The following is a 15,050-nucleotide window of genomic DNA, read 5'->3' as shown; positions in this document are numbered from 1 at the left end:
AGATATAAATATTAACATACTACTTACACTAATACTTTTCTCCAGGCTCTCTAAGCACTTTAGAATCTAAACAATCTCTTTTTATCACAAAACTCCTGTACATCATGGGTTGTACACTTTATTAAAAGCTGAAAGATAAACAGAGGATCTAAAAGCCACAGTATATGATTAAAATAACTCTTTAGGTGCTAGACACAGGAATAGAGCTGAGGATTCCTGCTCCCAATTATATATGATAATTGCTGGGACACCTTTCTTGTATTAACTTGCATACCAAGTTGAAGCAGTCACTGACTCAGATGATCTTCTAGGCACAGATGATGTTTCTGGCACAAGACACACACATAAACCTGGGCCAAGTGACAGTTCTTGTTCTGAAGAGCTTATAATAGCAAAGAGGTATAGAATGTGTATAGAGATATTAACACAGCTCTAAAAGAGCTAGGAATGACATCAGTGTAACGGAGTGGTGTGGTCTGGCCCTCAAGCTGAACAACTTTCTCTTTTTGACAGTGACAGTGCTACACTGCATCAACACAGCAATGTCCTTTCCAGGACACAACTGCTACCTTGGGCCATGGAACCACACAATGCCTTATTCAAAGATAACATGGTACTGTAGTGCACAATGCAGATGTGCCCAAAAAGAAGGGAGGGTGGCCGCATCACCACCTTCTACTCTACAGATGATGGTCAGAGAAGACTGACTTGATAAAAAAAATAGTGGTACAGAGCTGTCAGCAAAAGTATTAGTAATATCCCTGCGAAGAAACCACTAGTGTGACAGAGATAAAAAGACCAAAACAAAAATAAAAATCAATGATGGTAGAATGAGGTAGATAAAAGAACATTCTAAGAAAGTGTTATGTGAATTTAGTGCTGTCAATCAACAGATTGAAACAATTTCCAAATTTTCTATCAAGGAGAATATCAATCAGCTGCTAAAGCCAATCTCATCTGCTGGAAAAACAATCTGGCTAACACAGCTGACCTGAAATTGCACTCAAGCTTTAATCAGGCCTTTCAGGGAGGCTCGGGGAAGTCTTAACTTTAGCCACTCTCCTTTAGTTCTCTTGGTGAATTAATCAGAAGGCTTAAGTTCCAAAAAGATAGTTATTGACTCTGGTGTGCTTATCATAACTTTCAGGCTTAAAAAATAGAAAAGGTCAATTTTCTGGCCAATTCCTGTATTTTAAATCTTAATGACAGAAAACAAATATTTATATTATAGTGAATTGTTGACAAAATTGACTGGTATACTTATATATAACTTTGTTTTATTCAGATAGCAAAATACTTGGTAAATCACAAAACTCTCGGTCCCTACCAATACAGATGAACAAATGTCTAATACTATCTTCACAACCATTCATTCACCTCTAATAATCCTACTTAGTGCTGGTGATCAATAAAAAATAATTTGATTTACTTACTTGAAGAGAAATATCAATATTTATTGTAGCTCATCATTCAAACAAAAAAACCATACAATAAAAAATTCACTTCAGATAATTGCTATTTTCCAATTTTTATTATTCTAATATCCAAAATAATAAGGAAAACAGGTATGTTTTGTCTCTGAGTATCTTATCAAGAAGAATGTTTACATTTCTTTCCTTTTGACAGCAAGAAATACTGAAACACAGAAATGTGGAATGACTTGATAACATTAAAAAGTAAATCAGAATTAAGCATTAAAACAACACCTCCTGTCTCTCAAAGCTTCATTCTACCTGTGGGACCCTCCTTAATGGAGCAGGGTATCAACAGTTTGTCATTTCAAAATCTGATTCCTTTAAAGAGAACAGGCTGTTCCTTGCAGAACCTAGAGAATCTGCAGGGTTGAGTTTCTAGAGACTCTAAATACACTTTAGAGAGGAGCCCAAATCTTGATATTTCTAGGAGATCCTATGCATCAATCCAATCTGACTCTAATTGTATGAAATTGAGGCTCCCACCCACACTCCAAATAATCTACATCATCATATATTCCTTACCAAGGAAAGAATCCAAGCAAATATTAGAGAAACGTTTCTCAATGTATTGAGAATAAAAAATAGTGTTAGGTCCAATGAAGTTTCAACTACCTAAACAGCAAATAACTTTCATATGCACATTTGTAAGTGCACAGGAGACATTTATGGGAAATCAGACTCTTAATATATTACCATAGTAGGTTTTGCAAACTATGTTAGTTCAGGCAAATAAAATAAATTTTCAAACCTCCTTATGAACAAGGACATTTTCTCTGTAAAACTCCTTTATCCATTAATAACTGAAACTGTTTCTCTCTCATCCATACCCACATAACATTCTGCTAATAGAAAATAACTTACACTGCATTATGATTTGCAAGGCAGGACTCTTCACCTCATAGGTTTCACCAAGAAATTATCAAGTATCTTAGATACCTGTATTACACTTTGTCCAGGTTCATTTTAACAGTGTAATGCACCTTACATCTCCCTGTCTTCTTTGAGCATCTCAGCTCATATTATATGCTTTCTTCTTACACAATCCCCACCAGATGTTTAATATGAACATTGAATGAAATGGTTGATTAACAGTCTCACCAGGGTTGGCTTGAGGCACAGGCTAAGTAGGCAAGTTCCTACATTGCAGGATCTAAAGTGTCACCAAAGCACCAAGTCAACAAGGCTGTCACCAACAACTTTCCCAATCAGGAAACGTTTGTACGCCCAATGTGTGCAGCAGATTCCATTGTTTCTCATATATAAGTATTTTGCACAGTTACATGATTAACACTGCAGCAGATGCTATTTCCTCATCCCTGAAATACGACTGCAAAGGATTCTGATTTGAATATGAAGTTAAAAGGAATCTGCTGAGCACACGAAGAGATAAAGACAGTGTTATTCCAAGCTGCGAGATGTGCTGATGAGACCTTCAAACTCTGTCCTTGCCTAGATATGCCAAGTGCACCTAAGGCCAGCCCTGAACCTATGTTACCAAGTTATGTTTATTTTAAAAGACTATACTGAGGGACCGATCCAAAAGCCACTGAAGCAAGCAGCCTTTTTACCAATAGGCTTCAGTGACATTCTGGATCTGGCCCTAACACTGTTAATATTAAAAACCAGAAGTAAATAGTTAGCGAAATTTATTGATCTGAAAGGAGGGGAGAGAAATCTCAGTTAAACATCTTTATATGTAAGTCAGCAATCTAGACATGTTAAATAATCACCGCACGCACAACTGATAAGCGCATAAAAACCAAGCAAACCCCAAGTCTGTAGCATTAGTCAAATACCAGTTACAAAGCCAGAGGAGCACTGCAAAGCCAAAAGGGCATCATACAGTCAAGGCATCGCTTAGAGTGCAGCAAATCATTATGAGGCAGCACAACGCTCAGCAACTAGAAAAAACTCGGGGAAGAAAATAAATGGATAAGGCAGCATTTGTGCAGAAAAGTATATATGGACCTTTATGATTACCTTCAGAGATAGGACTAGGAGTAGACGCAGGAAACTGGTATGTAGGAGAATAAGGATTGTCTTCTGCAGCAGAGAAAAGCAGTGGATTTTGAGACTATCCACAGTGAAGTGGAGGTCCTGCTTCATCCCCCAATTTCCTATCACTATATGATTTTATTGCCTACTTTAATAACACTAGTGTAGTTGGCATCACACTTTAAAAAAAGGTTAATGGATTAGCAAAGATTTAGTTATTTTATGCATCACGTAAGAAGATATACTGGGCATAACTGAATTTCCAGCCAGTGTAATGTAACACGTGGGTAACAGAAAGCTAGAACCTGAATCTAGTTACTATTAGGGTGCTATAGTACAGTTAACTCAAAGCACAAGACAACAGATACTCTGACTAAACTTCTGGTACCTTCAGTTTTTTGCTGGATTTCAGGAAGTTCAGGAAATATGTAGGTAGGGCAATAAGGGTTTTCTTCAGGAGTGTCTAAGGAGAGGAACATGATTTGCAAAAAAGAACAAAGAGGACAGATTTAAAGGGGAAAAAGGGCAAGACAAGAATCCATTCAAGCTGACTGCAGAACAGGCCCTCTCATGCTGATCTTCTAGCATGACACAACCTAGAATGCCTCTTTGCTCACTGCTGCCTTGCATGTCTGGGCCTTGTGAGAGATCCTGAAAGCCAAGGGAACTGTATTTATTCTCCTCCATCTGAGCACGGGCTCTGGCTGAGCTGAAAAACCTCTGTTAGGAGCAGTAGGATTAGGAAACTGTTCAACTCCTCCTCATTCCATCCAATATAACACAGCATTTAATTATGCATAAAGCTCATCATGACAGCACCTGCAGCACCAAATACAGCTCCAGTTTTGCATGCTCTACATTTTATTATATAAGCACAGATATGAACTGCATTTGCCTGCACATCAGGCTGTTCAGAGGGTTCAGTTTGCAAATGCTATTGCAGCCATTTCTCACACAGAAGAAAAATCTCAATGTATCAGCAGTCGGACACAGAAGTGCCCCAAGGTGGGAATCTCCTGAAGTGCACCACCACAAAGTTTGCAAGTTCTCACCACAATTCCAGGTTTTGAAAGGAAAAAGCTTAAGGTTTTGAAAAAGCAGAGTTCAGATTCTGAACTCATAAAAAAAATCAATGGAAACCTTTCCATTAGTTTCAGTGAACTTCAAATCACTTTGTAGTGCAGATACTAAAGTTTTACAGTGTAAAAAGTTTTCTCTTATGCACAGAGGAGTTTCAGGGATAACCTACTGTCCTTTAAAAGTGTGTGGGATGGGGTTGTCTGCTAAAACAGGAGTTCAGGGATCTATTTTCTACAATTATAGAATTATTATCATCTTTCTGGTCTCAAATAGTACACTTGATTTCATGAGGGCACTACAGTTCACGTTTCAGAACAACTCAGACCTCTCTTTGGACTTCACTGCTCTCTCACCTTTGACTTCAGAGATTTTAAATACATTAGTTGAGTTTTGTGGTGCAGAGCAAACACTAGTTAACATAAAATGCTTTTATTTAACACCCAGTACAATTTTTCACATGAATGAAACAAAATGTCATCAAGGTAGTCTTTTAAAATAAATAAAAACCATCTGTGCTACAGTACCTCTGTTTAGCTTGTGGATCTGTTTGAACATCGTCTTGTACCAGTCCTTCGATCTGTCTGTATTCTATTGGAAAAATAAAAATAAATCATCACAACAATGATTTCTACCAGCCTTTCAAAGTCATTACAAATATTCCAGAAATGAAAAAGGTTTACGCTCTGCTATGTGAAGGCTATATGATGTTAATACTCTGAAATATGAGTGATTTCCCTCAAGATACACAACCTCATACGTAACAAAGCTATAGGTTTCACTCAAGTTACCAATAAAGTACAAACTTTGCAGAGGCAGGTTGTAACTTCTATAGAACTGCAGACTGTGTAGAAGGTTTTGCATATTAATCTGATTTGACATCTAAAATTAGGCACCTTGCCTATTCTAGTTATACATACCAATTTCCTAAGTATTCAATGGACAGTTAGAAACATTTAGTGTTCAATTCACTCCACATAACAGTCGTAAGACCAGGTTAACAGTTTTTTTCATGATTTCCCCTGAACACTGAAAGAACCTAAAAATGTTGTACAGAAGAGATATCTGCCTTTAAGATGGCTAAAATGAGACAAAACTCTCCTTCAGCTGATAGCTGTGAAAGAAACAGAGGAGCAGAAGACAGTATTTTCAAATATTATGAGAAGAAATATTAATTTTTAATTTTCTTTCCCCCTGAGGCAGCTGAAACAGGTCACTGATAGCAAATGGAATCATTCATCATAAAATACATTGAAACTAGAATTCTATCTTCCCTTACATCTCTGCATCTTTAGTGAATTCCCTCATCCTAAGGTAGGCAGAATTGAGCACAAGTTTTATCCATCAACTGCATGCTCAGTGTTGTCTTACCCTCAGTGGAATCCCAATATCATCAACGGAGGTATCAGCCATGTGGTGAGGGCTCTTGATAGTGCTTCTCTTTTCCTCCATTGACCTCTTCTCACTTGGCACTGTCTCCTGAACCAGCTTGTCCCGTGTGAGTGCTGAATCAACTTTATCAGAAACTAATCTGTCTGGTACTGAATCTGGAAATGACAATGGGGGATTCTTATCTCATCCCAGCATTTCACCACATCACCATATTCTGCTCTTTTAAGGCAAAAATCCCAGCAAGTAGTTGATGAGACAGACTGTGTCACTGCTAACTGTGGTTAGAAGCTGGATTGAAGGAAATCTCCCAGGAAACTGTCTGATGCCAGCAAAAGCGGGTTTGCATCTCTCAGGTAGTTACTGTCACACATTTCACAACAGTCTCAGCTGTCACATAAAACAAGGGAAAATTTTATTTTTAAGGAGTGTTTGAGAGTTGGGGTTTTGCGTCCCTTTGACTAATTAGCAACTCTTCAATCTCATTCTTTATCAAAAAGCACCAGCAATAAGAGTCTCCTGGACATCTTTATTCTGCTGGTGTTCTCAATCTAAAGGAGCATCCTATGTGGCAGTGGGGCACTATTTTTTAACAGCTTGCACTCACCTGCCTGACAATCCCATTTGTTACAGTCAGTATATGATGTTTCAATTAATTTCTACGTATGCATGCACACATATGACATATGATTGCACATGAGCCTGCATAAAGATGGAGGGAAATAGTAACTAACTGCTTCAGACCGCTTCTAAAACTGGAATTTGGACTTGTTTCCAAACTGGAATTCCTTGACACTGTCCAACTGACACTCAGAGGTAGCAGCAGGCACCACCACTGGCCAAGGAATCTAGGGATTTCAGGTTGCTCTGAAGCTCTACTATGCCCTGGAGAGCTGCAGCTCAGCAACTCAGGCTCAGTCAAGAATTTTTTCGATGTGGATTTCTTAAGAGGAAATATCTGTAATTTTACAGTCTGTCTCATCAAGACTTTGCCAAATCCTATCATTTTTATGTCACTGCATGCATTGAAGAGAGAGAAAGATGTTTATTCACATGCACATCACCATACTGCCCAAAGCCATTAAATGTGCAGAAATCTGAAAGGGCCAGATATCAGAGGAAAGGCTCATGCACAGCAATGCATTGATCTGTTGGTACCTTGAGCAAACACAATTCTGCCCGGTGCAATTCAGTACTGAAGGATTTGCATTTAAAAGGTTGGTTTGAAATTACCATCAACCTTTAAATTTTCCTCCTCTTTAAGATAAAAACAAAACAATAATGTTTATATGTTTATGTAAAATAGTAACGTTTATAAATGTTCAAAATGGGGCAAAGTATCTATTAAATCCTTGGTTGGCATTTTCATCCTTTTCTCCCTCCCTGTGAATGTGTGTGCAGTCCTCTATGTCCCTGGTGTACAGAATTCTCCATTTTGTAGGACACATTTGGGACTCTTTACTCAGCCTCTAGGAATTGCACATGAAAAGAGCAACTGAAACTAGACCATTCTTCCATGACCTTGGGGACCAAAAGGAAGCAGGTTTTTGTATGGGGATGAGGAGAGGATGCAAACTTTAGGAAAGGTCACAGCTTTTCTCCATTACTTATCATTGTCACTGCTGATGTGACTTCTGGTCTAGAAAAGTCATTATTTTCTGCAGATTCAAGAATTCAATGCCAGAGAAGGGCACAAAGTCCTTCTCTAACAGGACTGGTAAACATATGTTGTTTCTCTTTGATTCCCTAGCTCCCTGCACTGGAAAAATGGCTGGCTGTTTGCCAGGCAGACCTCATCTGAAACTATGATGATAATAGTCCAAATACCTAATACAGACATAAACAACAGGGAAAATGTATTACAATCTGATTTCCCAGTGCCACCACCATGATCTAAGCAAAATCTTTATTTTGATGATTTTGCAAACACAAAACCCACCAGATGGCTCATGCTGGCCTTCTGCCAAACATTTTATTCACATTTTTAATATTAAAACATGAAGGTCTGGGAGCTACCTAGAATGACAGCGAGGGCAAAAATCTACCAGCCCCTTAAATGTATTTTGAAGGAGTTTTCAAAAATAATTTTTGGAGTGTATTTAGAACTGGTTGAAGGAGCTGGACTGAAAACCCTGGAGACAGGAAAGGCCTACTTGACAGCACAAGTTGTGTTAGGGCAAGTCCTCCCTTGTGCCCTCCAGGTAAGTCCTTCCTAGGTTCATAGGACTCAACCACTAGAACCAACTTATCTGCTGGTCCTCAGTGTGCTGGTTCTCAGGTGTGCAACACCTGTTGCACGAGTCTTTGCAGACAGAGGAACAAAAGCAGACATCTTTCGTCAAAGATTTCCTACAATATCCTACAACTTGGAGAATAATGGCTAAATGTCACCCTAACTTACTTGCCATGGTGCTCCAATAATTTCAAGAGAGTTTACGAAGATATATACCAGGCTTGGAGGTATTTAAAAATCAGAGCCAAATCTGGTGCCCAAATAACCAAATCGCACCAGTCAGCACACTCCACAGCACCTGAGCCACCCTTCTGCAACAGCAGCAGCAACATGTGGTGTTGCACAGCAAGAGAGTTTGACTGCTGTGACCAACAGGACATAAAACTCAGGGAAGAGGTGGCAGTCAGCAGCTTTGTGTGGTTGTCTGGTACACTGAGAGCAGATGCAGACCCAGCTGTACCACAAAGTACAATCCTCCAGATTGAGGATCTTTCAGGCTATAACAAACTGCTCTGTGGCTATCTGTAGTTCAGAAAACAAAGGAGGTCCTGATAATGAAGGGAAACACCTTGAAAGGGTCAAACCAACAGGAAACCCCTGTTCTGACTTGCAGGCAAGCGTTAAACTCTCAGCCGAGTGGTGTCTGATGAGACAACAGCTACACCAAGGAAAGGAGCTGAGAGAAACCACTGTAAGCTGTTATGGAGCCTGTCACCTCAGAAGGGTAGCAGCACAGAGGAGGGACAGTCTGGGGGTGCAGCTGAAGGAACCTAGTGTATGAAGTCCAACCAGGTCAGCAACTGCCTCAGGGGTAGATTCTGTCCTAGTGGGACAGGCTTTGTTAGTCCAGGGCCCACATGGGAGAGTAGGAGCATGCAGTATTGGTTCTCTTGGGTTTCTACTGTGATACTTCAAGTGCTTAGGCACTCTCCAGGACTCTCTTCTCTCTAACCTCTCCATTTACCCCACCATGGCCACAACCAAAGAATGATAATACAGCATAATGTGCTGTTCCTGTAACACCCACTGCAGACTGAGCTACTTCTAGTTGGGGCATGGAAAGGAAAAGATGACCATGAAAATGACTTGCTCATCTTTCAAGGAGAGACTCTCACACCTGTGCAGAGAGGGGTAGCAGCACACATGCATATGTGTATATTACAAATTTACCATATATTTCTTGACATCTGGCACAAATACTTCTGCTCCTGGAGTCCTGTAAACACTGATTTTTATTTATCTTCCTCTCCCCTCACCACGCATGAGACTAACTGTACTGGATGTGTAGAGAAACATGAGAATATGCCCCCAAGGGAATAAAACTAAAGGCTCAAAAGGCAGCCGCAAAAGTCAACTAGGACAATCAAACTGTTTGTAAATCTTTTGACTTAGGAGGGACAGATGAGTAATTTAGTGTTTTGGCATATTCCTTTGCAGTTCCGGGGCAGTGTGTTTGCTAAAGGTACTCCACAAGCTACCAGCAGCAGCTTTGCTCCAGCAGAGGCAGCCATTGGGGAGTAGCAGACCTTTCACATCATACCTGCCAGGCTACTAAGCCTTTTTTGCTGTTCTGTGGTAAAGGGAGAAACAAAACAAAAAGAAATACAGAACAAATGGGTGAGACATAAACAGCAAGTGCTCTGGTGCTGCATTTCTGACAGGCAAGAAATACGCTGTAGACAGAATGGCAGCAGCTGCTGGAGAGAATCTGTTTTCAAATACCCTGCCAAAGTGACAGACTTCTGTCCCTTCTCCACACAGCAGCCTCGTGGAATAATATAAATCTCATGATGCAGTGACCGATACATTTGCAAAGAGCACTTCTATTTAAATTTTCATTTTTTTGTAACATCAGAGAATGAAAATGTTGGACAGAGGATAATTCGAAAAACAGTAAAAATTCACGGAGTCGAACAACTTGACAACTAACTCTGTTACCATTAGCATGAAGCACATTTTGAAATAATACTGCTGTAGCATTTCAAAGGGATATAGGAAAGGAACAAGTCATTGTTGGTGCTTGCTGAGTCTCATCCCATACCACTGAGCACAGATTCAGTGATTTGTGCACAGACACAACTTGAAGGTTTCAATTCTCAGAATGGTCCCCTAAGTTAGGGGCCTGTCATTAATGAGTTTCTAGACTGGGACATTTGTGGTATCTTTCAGCATGTTTGACCACCCTAAAGTTGATGCTTTCTAAAAGGATGCCCATTTGTCTGGCCCAAATCACAACTGGGAATAAAACCACGAATTCTTAGTGCTCCACTCTGCTTTTTCTACTCCCTAGCAATTAATCATTTTATTTAAAGCATGAAAGCCATATGAAAAGAATAAACTATTTTACTGACATAAAAAATACAAACACTTTTGAAAGTTCATATTGTTAGTAAAAAGATTTCAAAACTTTAATATATTAAACACAACTGTTATATATTCATGATAAACCATGCCATGCAATGCCTGCCCAGGAAATAACTGTGCTTTGGGGTGGCATGTAACACTTGCCAAGTAAGTCTGCAGCAGGTCACAAATCTCCAGATATATGGTGTTTGTTAGCAGAACCCACACCCTCACTAGACATTTGTACTAAGTGGATCATCGCAGCAAGGGAGCTGAGGTATTTCTCCTCTGTGCAGATCCCTTGTCAATACCTATGAACTCTGCTCTTTAACCCCAGCCTTCGGCCCTGCTAATCACTGATGGCAACCTGCTCCTGTGCATTATGTTCATCTGAGAGCTGCCAAGGAAACAAACCCCAGTGTGTGCTGGGTAGAAGGAAGGGTTAGCAATCTGTACCAAAGAGTAGGTGGGAACCCCCTGCTGCAGGGTTCACTGGTCTAAGCAAGCAATCAGCAAAAGGCTGCTGTATTATAAGAACACACAAGTGAGAAATGGCAGGATGCCCATCTCTGATTACTTGAGAGAAAAAATGCAAGTGAGAACAGCCTCAGCTTCAGTCAACACCTTCACTGAGGAGAACTATGTTGACTCACTAAACTCTTCTGACAAGAACACGTGGTTAAAAAAAGTCAGTCCTACCTCTTTTCCACAGGGAGAAAATACCACGAATTAATACAATTCTCATGAAAAAAATACTTTTTATGTGAAGAGATTTTTTTTCACTTATATCTCTATGTAGGAAAGGGAACTGCTGATGGATAGAAGCAGAAGGAGCAGGAGGTGTCTGCTACTTCACTATCCCACCTGACTAGAGACAGATTATAGCCCAGGCACACACCAACTAACTGAGGCTTTCACCCTTGATCTTGTGTTCTGGGACTGTAAGCAAAGGCCAAAAACTTGTTGGCTTTTCAGAGAAAGGGTCAAGCAGAGGGATTAAACTGCTCACAACAGTAAAAGAATGATTACATATGCCTTCAGAGTTCCTCCAGAGGAGGGAGCACTGGAGGAGAGTAAGACTTGAAACCAGTAAAAAAGAGGGAAAATGAAATAAGTATTTGAGAACATGTTGAGTGCAAAATAAAGGTGTCAAAAAGAATATTTATCCAGAACCAAACAGATTTAAAGGGAAAAAATAAATGAACAAGAAGATCTGAAATGACTTGTTTATAAGCATGAATTTTATTCACTTGATATTATTGAAATCCAGGAGAAAAAAATTCTCAGATCTGTCATCACAACTTACTAAGACCAAGCAGACAAGAAAGGATACAGTGTACTATCTGTGTTTCAAATTCCAGTACCTGTTCCTAAGTCTCTGATAGCTCAAAGTCAAAGGATTTTACATGCAGATTAACAAACTAGCAAATAAAGCACAAAATACTAAAAAGTAATAGTAATAAGTAGGTGATATCTGCTATAAGAGGTACTTCAGAGAATAAGAGAACTAGTTGCTTAAAAAACAATCAATAATCCACTGAGGAGAAAGAAAGCCACATTATCCATCTGGAAGACTAACTAAACTACTGGAAATCTCAGACTGTCAGCATTAAAACGACCTTGAAATTTCTAATTCAGAGGGTATTTCAGAGCACACAAGAGGAATTTATATTAAACATCATCTTGACAGGAAGGAATTACTTTCAGCACAAAACATAATTAACCATTAAGGGGAAGGTAAAACATAACCTAGTAACAATTTGTTATATGCCATGAGACCAAACTAATCTTGAATAGATAAGGTTCATAAAGGTGAAACTAAATATGAATCACATCAGCCAGGACAGCAATTCAATAGATAACTAAGATCTGAGAACCACTTAAAAACGATAAGTTAGCAGGAAGAAATCTTAATGCTTATGCTGGCATAAAGCCTAGATGGGAATGGAAGCATAAGGAACTGTAGGAAATCCTTAACACAAAAAGAAGGAAAACTAGGGAAATGTACACCTATAAGTAGGTACAAAATGAAAGAAAATTAAAACGGAAGCAAAAGCATTAACAGAATGTCTCAGACTCAAAAATGGAGTTTGAGGCACATGAAGAATAAACAGAAATCTAGCAATGATCTTGTTCTTTTACCAAATAGGCAGTGTGGAACTTTTAATAAGAGGGTAGAAAAGATGACAGATCTGATTACTATTTCCATTCTGCATTTGAAAAAAAAGAAGGGAAAAAAAAAAAGTATGATGTCCTACTGCCTGATGAAGAAATATTTTCCACTTCAACAGTAACTAAGGACTCTGCTAAATGACAACTGAGGTCAGATGAAAATCAGCATACTGATATAAACTGAAGTTAAGAATTTTAGAGCAGTTTTCTGCTCTAAAGAGAGCAGCTATGGAGATTGCAGCTCACTGGACCATTCACATTCAAACTCAGTATACGTCTTGGAATGCAAAGGAAACTCCACAGGACAAGGAAGAAAGCAAATGTTGTGACAATCTTTGAAAAACATTAGTTTGATGGCTGGGACATCTGTCAAGTCGACATAAATATTAATATTTGATATGAGATTTTCTAATAAATACACAGTATGACACACAATGTCAGTCAATACAACTGTATGACTTAAATGCCTTGTCAAACCAGTTCAACATGGTTCTTGGAACTTACAAGTTTGACTAATACAGATTGAAAAATGGGCATTAGAATTATATACTTCACAGACCCGATCAATTTGCTCATCAGGCCATGATCTATATCACACAAAAACATGATGAGAGAAGGCTCTTCAATCTATCAGGATACAGTATCATGACTACTAATGGTCAAAAGCAATATTCAGACAGGACAAATCGTTAACTGTGAAGGTAATTAGCAAACAGAACGATTTCACATCAGCTCTCTCAGAGCCAGTGTGTGTGTATCATCAAGTTATATAAATTTATCTCTCATGCTCCTAAAGTCTAAATGCCCCAAATTTAATGAAAAAAAAAAAATTACCAAAAGCATATCCCACCCCAAGAAAGTCAACAAAAACGCTTTCAGATGTAAAAAGGCAGCCTCAAATAAGGTTTTCTCCTCTTGAAGGAGTTGAGGAATCCAGGTACCCTCATTCAGAAACACATAAGTAAAGCTGCTTCAGATGCTAGCAAAAAAGGAAGAGATAACCCACTCATTACCCCTATAAGGGGCTGGGCTACAGTGAGGACACTATCTTGAGGATCAAAGACTGAAAACTGTTTTAAAAGGGCACTGAAAATACCCCATGAGGGATTGCAAAGGAGCTGTAATTAGAATGACTACAGTATGAGAAGTGCAGGCCTTGACCCTATTTTCTGATTTTATTTTTTTCTTTGCAAAAGGTAAGCCACAGCACTGTAGGTTCCTGGAGTTTCCCAAGTCCACTAAAAATCAAGGCAAATCGGACTGCATCTGTGTGGCCTGTTATAAGCTACTGTCTTTAGTGATGCACAATGAACTGGGAGGTTGGGGTAATGCCAGCCACCAGGAGAACTAGAAAGGACAAGCAAAGTTTCCCTCTAATGTCAGAGGTAAAGAGATGGAACTATTCACTCAGATAGAGCTGCTATAAGAAAGGCTTTGACTGCTGAGCATGGGAGTTCTCAAACAAGGTTGTTTTGCTCATATGCAAATCCAGAGCTCAAGGACTAGTGCAGTATGAGTTTGAGTTGACCCAGTTATGGGTAGAGGAACAAATTGCCCAGTTCAAACCTGTGGGACAGCAGATTATTTACTAATGGGCAAATTTTGCTGCAAATTCAGAGGTCAAATCTCTCCCACAGTAACAGAAAATATAGCTGTATCACCTTTTCAAGTGAGGGAGAAACTACTCCAAGCTACCTTGTTTCTACTGACAGATATACAGGAGCATACACCCCTTTTCCACCATAACAAGACACTTGTTACCCTGCAATAGCTTATTCATTTGTCCATAGCCCAGTTAAATCCCCCCCCCCACACACACATTTCAGAGAGCTTCTGATCCGCAGGTTTTAATTACAAAAAGTAGGCATTGTCACGCACCTCTAACCTCTTACTTGCCTGTTGTATGTTCCAGTCACTACAACTTTTTTGAGGCAGCTTTGTTAGTTCTTAGTAGTCTGGACCTAATTGTCCACAGCACACACATTCTCCAGTTCCTTGTAGCATAGCAGGTTGCTCAGTTTGAGCTACAGCTATCTATATGCAAGTCTCCTTACCTCGATTATGCTGCAGGAGGACAATAGTGGGATTGACGATTGTGGTAGAAGGATAGGCAGAGGCAGATTTGCTGATTGAAGTGATGGAGGTTGGATAGTCAGTGCCAGTGCCAGGTTGGGGCACTTCATTTAGCACAGGACCTGGGTCCTGAAAAGAAGAGCAACACATCATTATTAACATGCAGAAGGCTGCTACACTGGGAAAATCTGAGGAAAATCCCAACATTTTAAGCTGAAAGAGAAGCTTAATCACAGCAAATTTTAGTATAAAAAGCATAAGCATGAGTGTTACCCTGCTCCTTGTACATACCC

General features: G+C 39.4%; 1 protein-coding gene across 2 annotated transcripts in view; it reads right to left on the bottom strand.

Annotated features, from left to right (window-relative positions):
• SORBS1 (sorbin and SH3 domain containing 1) overlaps positions 1-15,050 on the bottom strand; it is a 76,863-nt gene that overhangs the window by 39,107 nt on the left and 22,706 nt on the right. For both annotated transcript variants that reach the window (XM_029958485.1, XM_029958486.1), the window contains exons 10-15: positions 14,739-14,886; positions 9,710-9,739; positions 5,919-6,094; positions 5,075-5,138; positions 3,859-3,933; positions 3,456-3,518 (exon numbers count right to left, since the gene is read on the bottom strand). In XM_029958485.1, the coding sequence (XP_029814345.1) occupies positions 3,456-3,518; positions 3,859-3,933; positions 5,075-5,138; positions 5,919-6,094; positions 9,710-9,739; positions 14,739-14,886 (556 nt within the window). The remainder of the gene's footprint in view (positions 1-3,455; positions 3,519-3,858; positions 3,934-5,074; positions 5,139-5,918; positions 6,095-9,709; positions 9,740-14,738; positions 14,887-15,050) is intronic.

This window comes from Manacus vitellinus, unplaced genomic scaffold (assembly GCF_001715985.3).
Source record: "Manacus vitellinus isolate BGI_N305 unplaced genomic scaffold, ASM171598v3 scaffold_15_pilon, whole genome shotgun sequence".
NCBI classification, from domain to species: Eukaryota; Metazoa; Chordata; class Aves; order Passeriformes; family Pipridae; genus Manacus; species Manacus vitellinus.
The sequence above is the reverse complement of the archived record's forward strand: the minus strand, read 5'-3'. Positions and strand labels throughout refer to the sequence as shown.